The 18,450-nt window shown below is 42.1% G+C and overlaps 1 protein-coding gene across 4 annotated transcripts in view; it reads right to left on the bottom strand.

Annotated features, from left to right (window-relative positions):
• Positions 1 to 18,450, bottom strand: part of FSTL5 (follistatin like 5) — a 3,721,575-nt gene that overhangs the window by 1,221,305 nt on the left and 2,481,820 nt on the right. For all 4 annotated transcript variants that reach the window (XM_069631359.1, XM_069631360.1, XM_069631358.1 and 1 more), the window contains exon 7: positions 9,260 to 9,426. In XM_069631359.1, the coding sequence (XP_069487460.1) occupies positions 9,260 to 9,426 (167 nt within the window). The remainder of the gene's footprint in view (positions 1 to 9,259; positions 9,427 to 18,450) is intronic.

The following is an 18,450-nucleotide window of genomic DNA, read 5'->3' on the forward strand; positions in this document are numbered from 1 at the left end:
GTAGACAACCCCTGAGATCACCAAATCTGGTGTCACTGCAGTAGGAACCTCAGTGGCCACTAGACACCCTCCATTAGGAGCAAGGGAGCAGGAACCTCTGTGAACTCAGACTATGGAACTGGCAATACTGGCATCCCGATTTACAACAGGTAGAGCCATTGGGCCTATGGCCTCAAGTGCTGCTTATCCTGCTACTTTATTGACCCTAGACCTAGTGCCCTAGGCAATGATTTCTTCTTCAGGCAGGTAATTCCCTAACATACACTACATTGAAAATGCATCCTTTATAGCAACACAGAGTTGAGAGGTCTCAACTCTCAAGATAAACTCCATGAGAGCCAGTGGGCATCAGAAAAGGCAGTCAAAGCCCCTGGCTAATTTATCTGGACCAGGAATGATCTGATCCTCTTTCACCCACCAATATCGGACAGCAGTGATAGCCACAGCAGCATAGAATATATATGGTAATCTGCAGCCTCTGCTGAACACTAACTATCTTTCCCATTCACAACAACAAAGGAACATTTGACCAGCCCATGGCTTAGTGTGAATTCATCATCTAAGATGACCACACAGTCCCTGGCGTCTTCTTCCATGAGACCAGCCCAGTCTTAGACCTGCTTGAGTCTACCCCTGTAGGCAGGAACTCCCTCCCTATGGGTCCACTCTCCACAGACAAGGCAGCCCTTTGGGGCTGAGAATGTTCATCCCCAGTGCTAAGAATGCGCTCACTTCTGCTACCTGCAGGATAAGAGGCAACTTCTTGCTTAGATTTACCTTCAAAATAGGGGACCTTTCTTATATGGGCGTGCACATATTTGCCATTACCCTTGTTGGATTTACTTTTATCAATTGCATTATCATGAACATTAGATTTACTTGCCGAAACCTTTTTCTGGGCTTTAGTACTCATACTGTGCTGGGGTTTTGCAGAACATCCTGATCATGGCATCGTTCATTCTGGAATAAATGTGCCCCTTTGTAGGAGCAAACTGAATGATAACAGCAGTACCATTTGTCAATAGGTTTCTCATTAGAGCATCTCTGCGCAACTGATCATGCATTTTTTGATGGCAAAAAGCTAACTACAGGGTTCAGAATCAGTCGCAAATGTCCTTCTCCACCGCATTTGGCAGCTGGAAGAAGTCCTAGGAGTGTGTGAACTAGGCTTTTCTCAGGGGAACAATTGCAGACACTTCCCTCCGCAATGGATGTTGTGCTGGTATATCTCTAGGTCTCAAGTTCCTTCTTGGGCAGCATCACATAATGCCTCTGCTTCTTCTCTGCTCGAGCTTCTGTAACCTGCTGCTTCAGTTTGCAAGAGCTGTAGCTCCTCTCTCACCTTTCAGCTAGTACACCTTTCTTTCCTCAAGAAGAGACATTCTGTCAACTTGTTCATGCCCAGTAATGCTCACCCGGGACCTAATGTAAACTTTGGACCTTGCTGAATAATGGAAACTAATTGGTGCATGAGGGACACTTAGACTCTTTGGGACACCACACTACATGTTTTTGGGATGAATTTTGAGAGATGTTGGGAAGCACTACCACTGTCACTCTCCCCAACCACTTCCTCGCTCCCAGACTACAATGAAGAATAATTGCTAAGCTGCCTACTAAGCCCTCATACTTCTACAAACCAACTGTGGTCCCAATCGTAAAGTTAAAAAATGCACTGTCAAGAGATATACCTCCTTCACCTGTTCTGTGAACGTAGGCATAGTAAGGGCTATACTCTTAGGAGGGGTGTGAGTGTGAGACAGTAGCAACTTAGACAGTAATGGCACAACAGTTCCAAAATAAAGGAATGTCTAATCAAGTTCTATAAACAAAATATTTTTTTAGCAAATGAATCATCTAACTTTTAAAAGCACACTATAACATACCACCCCTGTAAACAAAGGCAGGCAGGCAGTGCAGAAAAGGAAGGACATATGGTTGCTTTAGGAAAAGGGCAAGTATTGCAATAATGTCGCTCGAAGGGTATGTTCTTGAAAAAAAAAGGTACACAAGTGTTTTAACCAGTCGATAAGGTTCCAAAAATGAACAACATAGAGAGGGGCACTCAATTGTATATTGTGCTCTAGCAACTGTCAAAAGGGCACACCTGACCATTGAATCTGCCCGGTGCCACTGGAGAGCAGGTGCTGCAGTGGGGAAATGTGTACACTATGCTTTTGGTGTGGAGTTTTATGAAAGGGGGAGGGTCTGGTTTTTGCGATGGATTTCTTGCATCATTTAATTGTTAACAATTTAAAAAGCTAAATATGCTAGTCCATCATAGGCCATTATGAGCACTTCCAGGGAAGGTCCCTGCCCAGAAGGGATGGGGATTTTATGAGTTAGGTATAGAGAGCCTAGCGATTGGCCCAGGTAAGCAGCTGACTCCAGTAGCCAAGAAGAGTTTACAGACAATTTCATATGGAAAGATAGGGATACCAACGGGTCAGCAGAGTGAGTTGGCAATTAGAGCTTTTTAGGTAAGGCCACATGGTCTGGCAACATGGAGGAGGGTGTAGAAGGACTTGAAGGAGCCTTTTGGAGTGTTTGTAGAGACCTAAGGTAAGGTGCTGAGACTGTTAGGGTGGCACCAATGTGGATGCTTGCTTGAGAGTTAGTGAGATATGGATTTAATGTAATTTTGGAGCAAGTGCAAATGTAGGTTTAGAGAAGGAGCGTGAGAAGGAGAACAAGGGAAGACGAGTGATGTGGCAAGAAGGAGTTTGGAGGAGAGGAGAGGCAGGGTTAGTGTGAGGAGGAGTGAGATCTGGAATGAATCAGAAAAGATTAGCATGGAGATGGGGAGCGGAAACAGGAGATGGGGAGAGAGTATTAAGACCAGAAGATGGAGTGTAGACAGAGAAAGGAGATTAGGAGGTAGCTGGAGAGTAGGGACATGAAGAGAAAGAGAGAGAGAGAGAGAGAGAGAGAGAGAGAGAGAGAGAGAGAGAGAGAGAGAGAGAGAGAGAGAGAGAAGAGGCAGAGAAGAGAGGAGACAGTCATAGGGAAAGGAGAGCCTGGCAACTGTTTGGAGTAAAAGTACACCAGGGCAATCAGTCAACCCTACTTGGTCATGTAGGAAGTTCTGGTGGGTGTCTGCTAGATAAGGCCATGGCATTTAGTCCTCACTTGGAAATTGAGAAAAAAAAACAGACAGTAAGGGTACCTCTCATAGAATAATATGTTGGCACTGTTAAATGACCTTTTGGCATCGGGATCCTGGGATAAGGAGGTGGGAGGATCATTCAGGGATGTGGGAAGGTTTAGAGGGACCAGTTCTAGGCATGGAAACCCATTTGTCTCTCTTTGTTTATATGTTTATAATAAAAGTTAAAAAACATATTTTTGAGTCAAGTGGTTCATTGACAACCATGACCCAAGTCGTGTCATTGTGAGATCATTTAGGCCCATATAATAATTTACACATTAATCGAGAAACTCCAAGGAGGAGGAGGAATAGCTTGAGACTCTATTATGGCTACCCTAGGAATCGGGGATCATTCAGATTCACAGAAGGACTGGAGCTACCCCAGCAACCATGGAAGACCTTCTGTAGGCCCTGCTTAAGAGTTAGCTAACCATGAATTACCAACACCAGGAGAACCAGATGATCCTTTTTGGAGAGACCATGGCACCCTTTGGTACCATCTATGTTGCTCCATAAACTGAGGTTGTATTGGAACTGGTATGATTATTTGAAAACCTTGAAAGGTTAGAAGGGCTGGTCAACTGGCATAGGAATCATTGGGCTCGCTACATAGACACACTGCTTATGGGAGAGGTTCAACAGACATTCCAGGCACTGTATCTCAAAATGACCCGTAACATTAAAAAAGGGTTATTTTAGAGCAAATTAGCTATGACCAGGAACATTATGGAATTAAGCTCAGGATCAAAAGGGTATACTAGGAAAGGCACACACCGACAGCTGTCCTACATGGCCAGCGACCTGATGAATAAGTAGCTGGGACAGAAGACCTATGACGAGTCAAGGAAAATGTGCGTCTTGGAACAATTTACCACCTTGCTGCCTTCCTCTCTGCAGAAAGTGGTACACCAAGTCAATGAACCCAGCCTGGAGAATTCAACCCAAACAGCTAATGCCTTACAGATAGAGTTGCTGGAGGGGTCCAGGAAGTCAACCCGCTAGTTAAAACCTAAAGGACTGGCCCATCATCCAAAAAAATGCACCAGTTCTGCTCTAATGACTAGTTTTATGATAGCCAATGCCTCCCTTGCAGATGCATTGACTGTCATAAATCTGATTCCAGGTATACTAAAAATATGGCTTACGTGTAAAACGTTCATAGAGAAGATAGTTGCTAATCAGCTACCTGCAAAAATACAGCAACTCGTCCTGCTCATGGTTACCCATTCAGGCTCTGTCCAAAATGCAGCAAAGAAACAACCACAAACCAGCTGGTCGACAATGCCCTTAAAATGATTGATGGGGGGGGGGTTATGCCTTCCAGTCCTCCTCGACCATTTTGATACATTCAATATCATCATCCGTCACACACTGTATACCCTCCTGCACTTAGGATGGGCCTCTTTGGCACTGTTCCAACATCATTCACATCCTACTTATCAGGCAGATGCCAGACTGTCCAGATGTCCATAGACTAACAACACAAAAGGAGGTGTGAGGGACAATGTATGTTTTAACCTGCTCAACAAGCATTAACCCTCAATGCAGGTAATGAACCTTTAGCAAACACACCGAGTCTTGTAAGGAGCACTACTATCTCAAGAGCTCAACAAAACAAACACTCAATCATTGGGCATACCTGGGCATACCTGGTAGTCTGTAGGAAAATTCAACCTGCTACCAGTCTGATAGGCTATCAACAATATTAGATTTGTATTTATAAGAATATCAAATAAAATTCAACTTTGAGAGACAAAAACAATCAATAGTTTGTCGAACAGTAGATAGTTGTACATATAAACAGACAAAACAATGCATAAAACAGTAATGGTAGACGTAGACAATTCATCTACCTTACAGCAAATGGTAAAAATGTAACCAATACAAATTTGTAAGAACGAATATCAATATTCAATTTACTCATACAAAACACAGTTAATGCACTCACAGTCAAGCCAATGTCCATACACAACACCATCTGTCCCCAGTCATATTTAACCTCTATCTGTAACCACTTTGCTCACTCCTAGATGACCCTGACATCATGATACAACAGTGTACAGATAATACAGAGTTGTAACTAAAGGTCAAAAGCCCAAAGGATATCACTCACCTTTGTTCACTCTTTGAAACCATTTGTACATAGATGACAAATGCCTACATGAACCTTACGATCACCAAAATCAATGGTTTAGTCCTGGACCACCCCTCTAAGCAGGAACCCTACTTATACATGGAAGACCTAAATGTGCAAGAATGGATTAAACCCTCAACTAATGCATTCAGCAAAATCCCTGATCCTCATTGTGGATACTATTATATTGTTGTAAAAACAGGCTGAAATGGGTTGGTACCAGATCTCTTTTCTCTATAAAACCAAGTCCTTCCTCCCACTCCAGGACTTCCAATTGTTGTTACATGGCCTTGTGATCTTGAATATTTACCAAGGTAAAGCAATACTCATAGGGCTCCAGGCTGCCCACGTATACCCATCCCAAAGTGGCCACCATGCTGCAGTTTACCTCAGTACATTCACATACTCTAGAACATTTACCACATGATGCACAACTTGTGGGTATTTTAATGGCTTTCCATCCTAGCTAGGAGCTGGTTAAAAACCATTACCTCATGTACGAGGCAACCACAATTGGTATGCTGGCATAGCTGATGGCCAAATTAAAACATCTGTTAATAAGATCATCACCAGACTGGAATCTAGACTGGTATGCAAGGAGACAACTAGAAAACAAGCATTGCCATGCTACACTTCTTCCAGTGGCAATCCAGACTGCTCCAAGTGTCCATTAGGTTAAGAAAGAGCTGAAATCCTGGCTCTTCCAACAATATCTTCATGTAACCTAGATGTTGATTTCTTGTGCACCCCCAAAATTATACTGCATTGTGTAAATTATTATTGTTTAATAGAAGAATTGCTAAATTGCTCTATGAAATGTACAGTGCTCCTTTGCTTCCATGCTAGATTAATCATATAGAAGTATATGATAACGATTATTATTATTCATATTAGTATTATTATAATGATAATAGCCTGTAGAATATGGTATGATTGACTTACCAAGTTGTTTCTTTCAGACACCCTAAATTACGTGGGGTTCCCAGACCAGATAGGTTTATGCTATCAGGGTGTTATGTCCCGATTCCAGAGAGGAGCTGGGACTGGAAGGAGAATTCCTTCTTCTACAGGGACACAAGAAGAAGCAGACGTGCAACACCCTCTCCAAGTCATGGAGGCCAATTGTCTCTTTTTGTATATATTTGTATATGTTTATAATACACGTTTAAAACATATTTCTGGGGTCAAGTGTCTCCCAGGGAACCATGTCACCCTACAATTCCCTTGGCACTGTTTTATCTCAATCGTTTCCATGGCTGCTTAATTTACAGGGTCAAACTGTTTGTCAAGATACACATATATGTAAAAGCCATTGGGACTTTCAATATTATACAGACTGAGAATATTGTAAGCTAGCCACGCCAATGCAAAGCAAAAACAAAGGGAGACGGTGGTCACCCTGGCCTTTGGATGAGTGGATGTAGCCATTACATGTAGTACATTGATACCCATGCTTAGTACCATTTTGGGCAGTAACATGTGTATTTATTTTTTTACAAATGAACCACCGGTGTCCAATGTGCCTGAAAGCTGCAATAATGCACCAGTGCCTGCTATATGTCCCTGTGTCTTGAGTAACTGCATCATGACACACATACATTGTGCAATTATTGACATAAATGAACCTGTCTTAAACCCCAACGTCTGAACTAAATGATTACATTATCTAAAGGCTGCCTGAACAGGGCATTCCTTTTTTGGGTCGAAGTCTTCAACCTCTGGAGATCTCTTCCAATTGTATACGCAACCTACAGGAATACCTTGTTTTCTGTTAAGTCCGTAAAATTTGGATATTCCCCCTGCTAATTCCTAAGGATTTCACCAGGTAAACAACAGTCCTGGCTACTTGTTGATTGGAGGGAATCGTCTATCAATTGTAATGGCAGTTTACCCACATAATGGTGGATCAGCAATTAATATTCAGCTGCTAGAAGTTGTTGGATCTCTTCTGAGCTTAAATACAACAACAGAAACCCATCACCCACATCAGATAACATCGCTGGACCTCACAGACACATGTAGAGGGTTTGGGCACACTACTACGCACACACATTCACTCATGCATTATTGCTCTAAATTATAATTCTCCCTTCTGGGCACAGACGTAAAAGATGAGGGATATGAAATCAATGTTAACGCAACATAAAAATACATAAAATAAAGTAACATCAGTGATTGTCCTTCCAAAAGTGTTAAGGTGAAGTTGTCTAATGCCTGAGCTTAGCTCATGTTTGTGGGCTAATGCAACCTTACGACAGAATGCTGCTCAGTGTGCCTGATTGCTGGCTTCAAATGCCCGGGTGTGCACGAGCGAGCTATGTGCTACTCTTATATATTAGGGGTGCCCTATAAATCGGTAACACAATAATTCTGATCCCCTTTCTTGGTCGAACTGAATAATATTGGGCCTCATTCCGAGATTTGAGGTAATCATGGCGCTATTTGCGCCATGACTGCCTCCAATAACGGTACCAGCAGCGGTCTTGTTCAATGGGGACTTACCGGTGTAGTCTTAACTTTGCGGGACCGGTAAATCTACATTGAAAAAAAACATTCCCCATTCCCATTTAAGCCCCATAGGGCTCAATGGGAAGGGGGAAGTAGCTAATAACGGTATTGCAATTTGTGGTACCGTTATTGGCTCTGATTTCCCTTAACGGGTCCCGTCCATAACGCCTGGTCAGACCAGGTGTTAAAGGAGGGACCCGCTAAGGGAACTCATAGTAGGGCGGTAAGGGATTGCCGGTGCCCATTATCCCTTATCGCGCCACTCGGAATGAGGCCCATTGTCTCATGTACCAATTAAAATGTGGCCTGCAGTCGCAAAAGGCACATTGTTCCTTTTGTGACAGACGTTTTGAGAAGAAACCAACAGGGAGGTTTTGTTTTGTTGGTAAAATGCGTTTCAAGTCTTGCATTTTAAAGATTATTTGTTAATTATGGTCAAAACAGTATCAGGTCTTTAACCCAAAGGAACTGATCATGAACAAAAAGACAGACAACCAAAGCCCACAAGCCCGATAAGCTCTGTTCCATTATGTATTTCTTTATTTATATAGCGCATCTGGGCACGTATCTTAGGTTACACACAAACGTCCATGCCTCAAATGAGTGTGTGCAGGGGCTAACAGGCACGGCCAGCAAGAGGGATGTCGCAGGTGCGGGGGACCAGGTAAGTATGTGAATTTGGGAAGATTAGTGGGCAGGGGTGGACTGGGAACCAAAAGAGGCCATGGAAATAATGTTCAAAGTGGCCCCATATTACACATTTTCAGCAAGCCCAAACCTTTTCCAATGAGAAAGATTTGGCAATAACATAGGTTAGCACACAAAAGAGGCCCAGAGTGTGCAGAGGCCTACCGGTAAATCTCCAGAGTTCCCTAAGGGCCAGTCGACCGCAGTTAGTGGGGGATGAGTGCAATGTTTGTGAAGTGGGTATGAAGGACACCCCAATCCTCCCCATGCAGAGGAAATCCTGTCAGTGTGGGATAAGGTGGGGGTGAGGAGGGGCAGATTGGTGAGCAGCTCCAAGGGGATTAGGGTTAAGTGGGTGAAAACCCCTAAAATCATCATCCTCATCACAGCTGTTGAATGGTCGAGGTGGTATTTAGACACAGGACCGTCAAAACTAGCAGCTGCACAATGAAGTAACTCGTGAAGCTGGCCCACTTCAGCTAAATAACGGGCCCAATTTGAACCAAAAAGAACCCAGGCCCACACAAGCATGTTGGGCCCGCACTTCAGGCATTGCCGTATCGGTCTGTCAGAGCCAGTCTCGCATCCCTTTACACGTTATTTAAATGGATGCATTTAGTGAAATATCTATTTCTTAGATTGTTAAACTGAAGTACTAGCTTGTCTAACGCATTTGGAATAGTGTTGTGTTGACAATGCTAACAATCTGCCAAAAGCATTCACAATGTAAACAAGTCTCCCACAATCAAGATATTCTGTGAGACAAGTGTCACTGAACTTACGTTGATATCCTCCAAATCCAAACTGTTCAGAACCACGTTGTTCCTTTTCCAGATGATCGGTGGGCGGAGGTCTCCTTGAATGGTGCATATTAGCACCGCACTTTGACCCACTGAGGCTGTGGTCACACTTATTTTCTGATCCTCGGGAAGGCTCAACTGAGCAACTTCTGTTAGGGGAAAATGACAAATAAGGCAAATTAGAATGGACATTTTAATCACAGACAATTTAAGAGTCATAGGCCCCAATTCACAGAAGTATTTTTTAATGGCAAGCCCCTTTGGAAAACGCTCTGTGAATTAGAACCTTACTTTGAATGTCAGTAATAGCTTCCAAAGGGCTGCAAAAAGTAAAAGCATTTCCAAAGAAAGCACATTCTGACATTTTAATTAAAATGACTGACATGCATGACAAGGGAAGAAAAAGAGATGTTGAGCTTGGCATTCATTTTCAGGAAATATTTGGAATAATCATGTTACATTTTTCTACTAACAAATGCCTTATCTGAATGCCAATCTTCGCATTGATTCAATTCCTTAGTTGTCATTCATGTGTCATTGCACAGTTGTCAGAAAATACATGTGTTTTCCCTGCAACCTAATGCCATAGTAACGTATTATACCTACAGCAGTGAAAACGTTATATATATTAAAAAACGCATACTGAACTCTGATTTTTCGACTTAAAAAAAAGTTTTTGTTTGCATGAATTAAGTAATCAGCAGGGGATATGGTCTAATATGGTGTATCCAACCGTATACACATTATTTAAATTCATTATGTACCATGAATTGATGAAACGCGATGATGTTCAAGAGCCAATTACAGGACAAAACAGCTATTTGTGTTTGAAATTGATACAATATTGAATGGTAGGCCCATGTGAAGAGATCAGATGCCCTATATAAAATGATCTATCTGAAATTCAAAAGACAAAACAAAATCCGAGAGAAAGAGCACAAGGAGTGAGTACGTTCCCAAAACTATGCTTAGCTTCCTTCTGAGAAACCAGTTAAACTACCTTATCTTCACCAAATTCTGCTCTGCAAAGAAGCATTTGACTTAATTATGGCCACACACAATGGCAAATGACGAATTCCTATTCAGTTAGAATCTAACCAGAAACATTGGCAAATACATGCCAGCACCCTTATCTAAGGTATACCTTCCAGAAGAACCTCTTCTGTTTCATTAGTACAAAATATCCTTAAAAAGTGGCAGTATGTGAAATACCCACACACATACATGGATTTCAATGGGGGAGGTGCTGGGTTGGCATTTTGGCAGCACGGGACCTACAAGGAAGTACGGGAAGAAACAGGAGGGAGAAGATCAGCCAAGTTAGGTATCGAGTAGATCGGATAAAGACCTAGGTTTAATGATATGATATGATATGGCATTTGTAACGCGCCTATACACAAGTGTTTGAAGGCACGACGAGGGAGGGAGGGGGGAACAAGGGGAGACAGACAACGATCTTACTAGGCTAGGTGTCATTCAGATCGCACAAGTGCATGGGTAGGGGGGACGGGAAAAGTGCAAGGGGGAAAGGGAGAGGGGAAAGTGCAGTACAGGGTTAGTAATGAACAAGATAAATAATAAGGGCCAGCTGGTGGCAAGTGCAAGATAAGTGCAGACAAGTGCTGGGAAGGGGGGCTGTGGGGATACAGAGACAGTCCGGCAGTGCAAGGGTTGCCAGGAAGGCAGTGCAGGGGAGAGTGGCTGGGCCATGGACCGAGATTGGTGAGTGGCCCAGTTGCTGATTCAGTACAGTTTCTGTGATTTAGCAGGGGAGAGGGAGAGAGAAAGCAGAAGCAATGAGGAATGTTTTGAGGTGCTTCCGGAACCGGAGATGGTTCTCCTCAAGTTTCAGGGAGGCAGGACGGCTGTTCCAGAGGGAGGCCCCAGCTGCGGAGAGAGATCTCCCCCCAACTCATTGCTTGGAGTAGCGGCTGACCCGGAGGGATTTGGAGGCGGAAGAGCGAAGTGCTCGAGAAGGAAGATATTTAGGAAGGGAGAGTTGAAGGTAATTTGGCCCCAGGCCCCAGAAGGCCTTGTGGACAATGCAGAGGGTTTTGAACTTAATCCTCGCAGCCACAGGGAGCCAGTGTAGCGATTTCAGTCCTGGAGAGATACGGTCCCGGGGCTTGAGGCCAAGGACAAGTCTTGCAGTCCTGTTCTGGATGAGTTGCAGAGGGCGGAGAGTAGAGGCAGGCAGATTTAGATAGAGGCTGTTATAGTAGTCCAGCTTCAAGAGAACCAGGGCTCTGGAGACAGTGAGCTTCTGGGGGAAGGAGAGGAAAGGAAGGATACCTCTGAGGAGGAGCAGCTGGTAGTGTGACTTCTTAGAAATGTCAGAAATGTGAGGAGAGAAGGAGAGTGTGGAGTCGAAGATGACCCCGAGGTTTTTTGCCTTGCAGGTAGGAGCAGGAAGAGCGCCAAGAGAGGCCGGCCAGAGAGCTGCAGGGAAGGAGGGAGTGGGTTTGCCGATGAGTAGAATCTCGGTCTTACGGGCATTAAGGCAGAGGTTGTTGGCGGCACACCATTCCTGTTAGCAGAAAGACAGTCAGAGATGAGGGAAGGAGAAGAGGAGGCTGAGGGTAGCCTGAAAATGAGCTGAGTATCATCCGCATAGCACTGAAAGTTGGGGCAGAGAGCAGCGATGCGGTGGGCGAGAAGTGCCAGATACTGGTTGAACAGCCAGGGAGAGAGGTTAGAGCCCTGGGGGACACCACAGGTAGAGAAAAAGACAGGAAAGACCCCAGTTGGACATGGGAGGGTCGATTTGAGAGGAAAGAGGTCAGCCAAGCCAGAGCCTGACCAGTGATACCAGGTTATCACGGAGACGGTTGAGCAGGATGGTACGGTTGACAGTATCAAAGGCAGAAGAGAGATCAAGCAAAATGAGAACACATGGAATGTTAGAGTCAAGGTTCGAGAGCAGATCCTCACGGATGTGAGAAAGGAATTCCATGAAGAGGAGGGTCCTGAACTCCTTCCTGAAGTGTAGAAGTGAGAGAGTGAAATTGGTGGTGATTGGGAGGAGATTCAAGAATCTAGGGGTGTAGGAAGAAAAGGCCAGACATGTGCTACTGTCCTTCCTGCAGAGGGATTGTTCAAACTTGCACATGTCCTATCTTCTGGTGGATCATAGGCATCCACCGATGCTGAGCTTTTCAGGGAGGTAGATTGGTACTTGATGGCAAAATCCCTTCATATGAAGTAGTAGAATTTGAAGATATGTGCTTGTATTGGGATCAATAAAGTACGATGAGGGTTGAGTTGATGTGGCAGAATTTGCAGACTGCTTTGATGAGTCATGCTGTAGCATGTGGGGCACATCTTAGGTGTACCAATTTGGCCAATGCAGGTCTTCTAGGAGGGTATTGCCTGATCCAGATTGGAGAGGACATCCAACATCTCTGAAAAAGTGGACTGACAACATCGTGCCACAATGAGGCAATAGTGTCCCCTCCCTATAATAACTATGCTACAAGACCTGCTGCTCCCAATCTAAAGAGCAAATCTTGGAACATTGCTGGCTTCCCAAATGAGGTGGATGACAAGAATTGGGCAGATTATATTAGGTAACAATCATAGTATCTGTCTACAAGAGACCTGGGTGCCAAAGGCAGTTATTTTGGAAGGCTACGTAAATGTTCATCCTTTAGCCACAACGGGTGCAAATGGTCGAACCAGTGGAACACTTGTTTTTGGATAAGGGCAGATACATCCCAAAAAATCACCACCTGAAGAATGAATCCAGTAATTTTATAGCTGTTACACTTGAAGTATTAGCACAACTTCACCCAATAATTGTTAACATTTACAACAGACATTGGAAAGCTCCAAGTATGACTATTTTGCATGCAGCAGAAAATATTTCCAAAAAAAGGACCAGGTTGTATACGAAAAATGGTGAGGTGACTTGCCTGATTCTGGGCAACCTAAATGTCCAGTTTGAACCTCTTCACGTTCTGAACAAAATTTCTGACAAAGAGGAATTAGCCCAAAATATTCTGGACACAAAGATTCTAAAACCCCCAAAAGTATATTGTTTCGGATCAGATGTAGCCCAGGTATGATGGAACCTTAGAACTGGGATGAGAGTGCCAAATTGCAGGTTTTTCAGATGATACTCCAGCAAGACCCACATACAGTGGTGGGGTTTATTAAGCTTTAATAAGCTGTATTACTTATGTTTTAAGAGTCTCATCCTCATATCTTATTAAATCATTTGAAGTCATACCATGTCCAGAGAGCATTCACAGTGCATTATGTACTGTTTTGAAAATGCCCTATGTGCCTAGTATTGAACAACCACAACTAATACATGTTAATGGAGTACAATGCTCTTACAACTAGAAACCAATGAAATGGATAAAATAGATTCAGATGTTGTACTGTCAAAGTTGTTTGAAATCTTACTGCCTACCTACCTTATAAAATACATTTTTGTATAACTGGGTAAATGTATAATCAATGGCGGGCTCTACATCCAAGATATCACAATGTCTTGCCAAACGATTTGCAAAATCATGAGTTGAGATTCATAAACAGACCTTTGATAAGAACTCTAGGTATGACAAAGAATGTACATCATGCAAAATTAGATTGTTAACATTGATAAAGATACCTGGAAAGAGGGATAGTACTCAACTGTCACTGGTCCGGCTTGGATATAAGGAATTCATATTGAGGTAAAAAATAACGTTTGGAGTAAAATATTACTCAAAGTGCTTTAAATAAGGGGCTGGGGGATATTGCAACCACCTACATTACAGCATTCATGACTCTATTTGGCTTGATTATTTTTTCCAAACTGTATCACGAACGAGAGAGCATTTAAAAGTGGGAGCAATTACACCTGATGTAAGCAGTGTCAGTGCATGTCTAATGTTTATTATACCTTCAATTGAGAATGTTATTAATAGCCCAAAATCAGAAAAAGCTCCTGGCCCAGATGGCATGCCCATTGATCTTCACCAAAGTGAGATAACAATCTGGGATCTCTATTTTACAACATGTTTTAATTTAATTATCACTACTACCAAAACACCATTGTCATGGAACAATGCAGAGATTATTCCATCTTATAAAAAAGGGGAAAGGGACGACCCAGCTAACTATCATCATAACTCCTGCCTGGATACTGTCGGAAATTGTTTTGGTAAAGTCTTTCTAGGTCATTTGGAGGCATGGGAATGAGATCTAATAATCCGTTGTTTAGACTTTGTTTTAATGATTGCTATATTTGTTCTTTTAAGGAAAACTGATTTTTGTTTTTGTTGTATTGACTTAAAAACATCTTAGGGCATACCTTAGTGTACCATAAAAAAATGATTTTTTTAAAGCCATACTGCTTCTCTACAGAGATAATACTGCCAAGGTAAACTGTGGTAAAGCAGCGAAAAAGGAAACAAATAAAACCCCTACCCATTTAAAACCGGGTACGACAAGGATGGGTTTTATCTGCACCTGCTTTAATTTATTAATGTATTAATGACATAGCTCAGAGTTAGTTAGATGTTGTGGGGAATGCCCCGTGTTTGATTAATCAAACAATAGGTATTTTATTATGTGCAGATGATTCAATTTAAATTATAAAAGCAAAACAGAGGCTCAGGAAACAAACTAAGCATTTTGCAGATGTGTGCCGTATTATAAATTATAATAAAACTAAATGTATGATCTGCTGTGGGCTAAACAGAAGGTTAAGCGCTTCACTTTTTAAGCATTATCGATTGTATAATTGATGAAGGAAATTTCTTTGATTAAGTGGGTCTAAGATCGAACAGAAAGGGAGATTGGCAGGATCAATGCATCAATGCATCAAATCAGATTTCATTTTAAACACAAATATTTCTGCAGTATTAAAATGTAGAGGGAAGGTAAATAAAGCCAGAACCAAGCTGTATAAACCCAAAGCCAGACAAGCATATACATCTGGTGCAGAAATTTAATGGTGAGTGAAAATACATTTTTAAAGCAATTGTTGGGGTTTCCCATTTTTGCACTAAATGTCAATGTCCATCACGAGTTAGGATGGTCACTGATCGAACCACTTGTACTAAGGGGGACCTTCTACTGGCTTAAATTAAACACTAGAAATGCATTAATAATGTATAAAGATGCACCGCTTGTCCTTAAAAATCAAACAGAATCTGCACATACCCCCTGGTTTAAAGATGTTAAAACTGGTGTGTATGAAATCGGGGAAGATGAATTGACAATCTTGCGTGTATTAATACAGTTTTCGTTTTTTTAAAACTGGTGTGTATGAAATCGGGGAAGATGAATTGACAATCTTGCGTGTATTAATACAGTTTTCGTTTTTTTAAACTATTTGGACATCAAAACATATCCTTTCTATGATCAGTACCATGACCATGTAAATAACTATTCTGTCAGAAGTCTTTTAGCGAAATTAAAAATGGGCATCTTTTCTTCTGCTGTCCTGGCCGAGAACACAAATTGAGACTGCTTGGATCTCGGTAGAGCATGCAAACCAAGTCCTGAAACCCTCCAAACATGTTTTATTCTTGTGCCCTGCAATGCCAAAATTCATAACAGACACATTACAGTGATGAATTGCTGATATTGGTGTTATGTTCTTATGATACTTTTATCACGGTTTGTTGAAATAAAGATAAATGAAATGAAATGAGACTAGATCAATGTGAGGCAATTCTTGAGACCGGGGATGTCTTCGATGGAAGATATCCTGAGATAGAGCAGATTGTCATCTGTACGTTGGTGGATATGGATGTCGTGTATAGCTATGAGAGATCTGTGCATGTCCATGTACATTTTAAATCAAGGGGGAGAGAATGGATTCTTGCAGGACTCTTCAGGGCAAAGTTGGTGATCTGGAGGAATCTATCTGAATGCATTGGTGGGAACAGCGTGATCGGATTTGAATCAGCAGAGGTCTTGCAGATTCCCAATCAGCAACGTACCATGTCAGTGAATGTTATGTGGTTTACTGGGTTGAACACAACTGAGAGGTTGAGGAGAACAAAAAGGAAATGAGGGCCAATATTGAGCATGTTAAGAGCATTGTCTATCACCTTGGCAGTAGCTGTTTCTGTGCAGCAAATAGTTCTTGAGACATTTTGGTATCTGAATGATCTTACCTAGGGAGGGAAGATGGGTGATGAGGCACTGGTTAGTGAGGTTGTTGGAGTGTTTCAGTGTTTTCTGAGATGTGGGAGATTTTGTTTGGTCTTGAGGGTCAAGGGAAAGCTATCTTGATTGAAGGTGCTGTGGATGGCTGTTAGTTAGCGATGAGTGATTCAGTTGAATTATCTTGAGTACAGTGTCAGGGAGGATGTCATCAGCATAGAATGTGGCCTTTATGGGTACAAGAGTGGCAGTCGGGTCTTCAATGGCAAATGCCTTGACAGCTTTCAAGTTAGTATCCGTTTTGTGAGCTGAGATGTGTGGTGTGCTTTCAGTTGTGATGTTGGTGTGTATGTGCTGCAGGATCTTGCTGATCTTGTTGAGGAAAAAAAGAGTTCATGATGGGATTTTTTCAATGGAGTGTGGAACATGTGGGTAGGGGAGAGGGATGATGCAATGCTTTATGATCTTAAAGAGGGTGCTACTTTCTTTGTTGGCCTTGGCAATGGAGACTTGGTACTAGTTGGCCATAGCAGTGGTGATCAGCTGTCTGCATGTAGTGCAAGGTTCCTTGAGCAGGGCAAAGTTGGATGTGCTGAGGGATTGTTACACAATCTTTAATGCCATCCATTGGTACTTTTGTAGAGGTTGACTTCTTGGGTGTACCAGGTTGCAGAATGTTTAGAGTTGAGAGTGTGCTGTTTAACCAAGACAAGGAAGGTGATAAAGTATTTAAGAAGTTAGTCACAGTCCTAGTTCATCTAAGATAAATCATCCCATGTGAGTTGAAGGTTAGTGAGGTCTTCTGTGAGAGCTTCCACTGGAAAGTTCCTAAATGTTTGTTTGCGTGTTTGCTGGTTTTCCCGTTGGGTGTGCTTTACTGGGGTAGTGTAATTAATGACAAAGAGGATTGCCAAATGGTTTCACCACTCAAGCGGGACTTAACAGCTGTGATGGAGGTTGGGAAGGGTGGTGATAAGTTTGAGGATATTACCTTTCCTGTGAGCTGTGTGAGGTTCAGAATGTAGAGAAGGCAGTGGAGAACTTTCCTATATGGACTTAGTTGCTGGGTTGCCAGGGATGTTAATTGTCATGAGTCCATTAAAACAAAATGCTTAAAATGTGCTTTACATGTTTAAATATAGCACAACACACACTGAAAAGGAGCCAATGATTTCATCATGAAAAGCATTTAGCATTATAGAGTTTGCATCCCCTAAACAATAAAACAAATCTGTGTTGAATGATGGGCCTTGGTGCAAAATTCTAAGTACAGAGTAACATCAAGACCTGTCAGAAATTAAAAATGTAAATCCTTCAAACAGGTCAGCCCTACACAATATGTCACCAAACCACAGTTACATAACCATGCCTTCCCCTGAATCGGAGATAGGTGGACATGCAGGCATCAATGATAAATCACTGATTACACACATATAGTAATATGCAACTCTCTTTTAAATATATTGTTCTATATTTGGCCAATAGCATTTAAGCCCTTCTGAATTTCTACATATTCAATATTAGAATGTATCTCAAAATCCAGGTTTTGATACCTTTAATTTTATTAACTGAAATGTGAATGCTGACATGGTAAAATGCATTTCCTTTCAAAGTCCCATATACTTTTCCATTAGATGATGGGCCACACAGCATGCAAGCCAGTAAGCCATTATTGAGCAAGAGGAACAGTGAGATGACATTTGCATTGGGTACATTATATGAAAGCCAGCAAGCACAGGTAAGTGAATTTAACTAATCAAATGGCCCATGCACTTCAGAAGCTGCAAAACATACACTTATCTCTGATGCAATGTTTTAGTGTCAACATTGCATGTAATGTACCATTCTTAAGCTTAATTGGGCATTGCAATTACTGCAGGTAATTACATGAATGTGTCTGCCTGCGAGATTCAGACAATTATTTTAGAAAAACTGATGCATGGTTGCAAACAATGTAATTGTAAGTATACATAGAATGTATTTTAGATTCTGTGTGAGATAAATACCAGGCGACATCTTTAGATGTGTCATTAGGTACCATGACTATCTTTTCATGCATACTTGGTCTT

This window comes from Ambystoma mexicanum, chromosome 6q (assembly GCF_040938575.1).
Source record: "Ambystoma mexicanum isolate Mex_15411 chromosome 6q, UKY_AmexF1_1, whole genome shotgun sequence".
Taxonomy (NCBI): Eukaryota; Metazoa; Chordata; class Amphibia; order Caudata; family Ambystomatidae; genus Ambystoma; species Ambystoma mexicanum.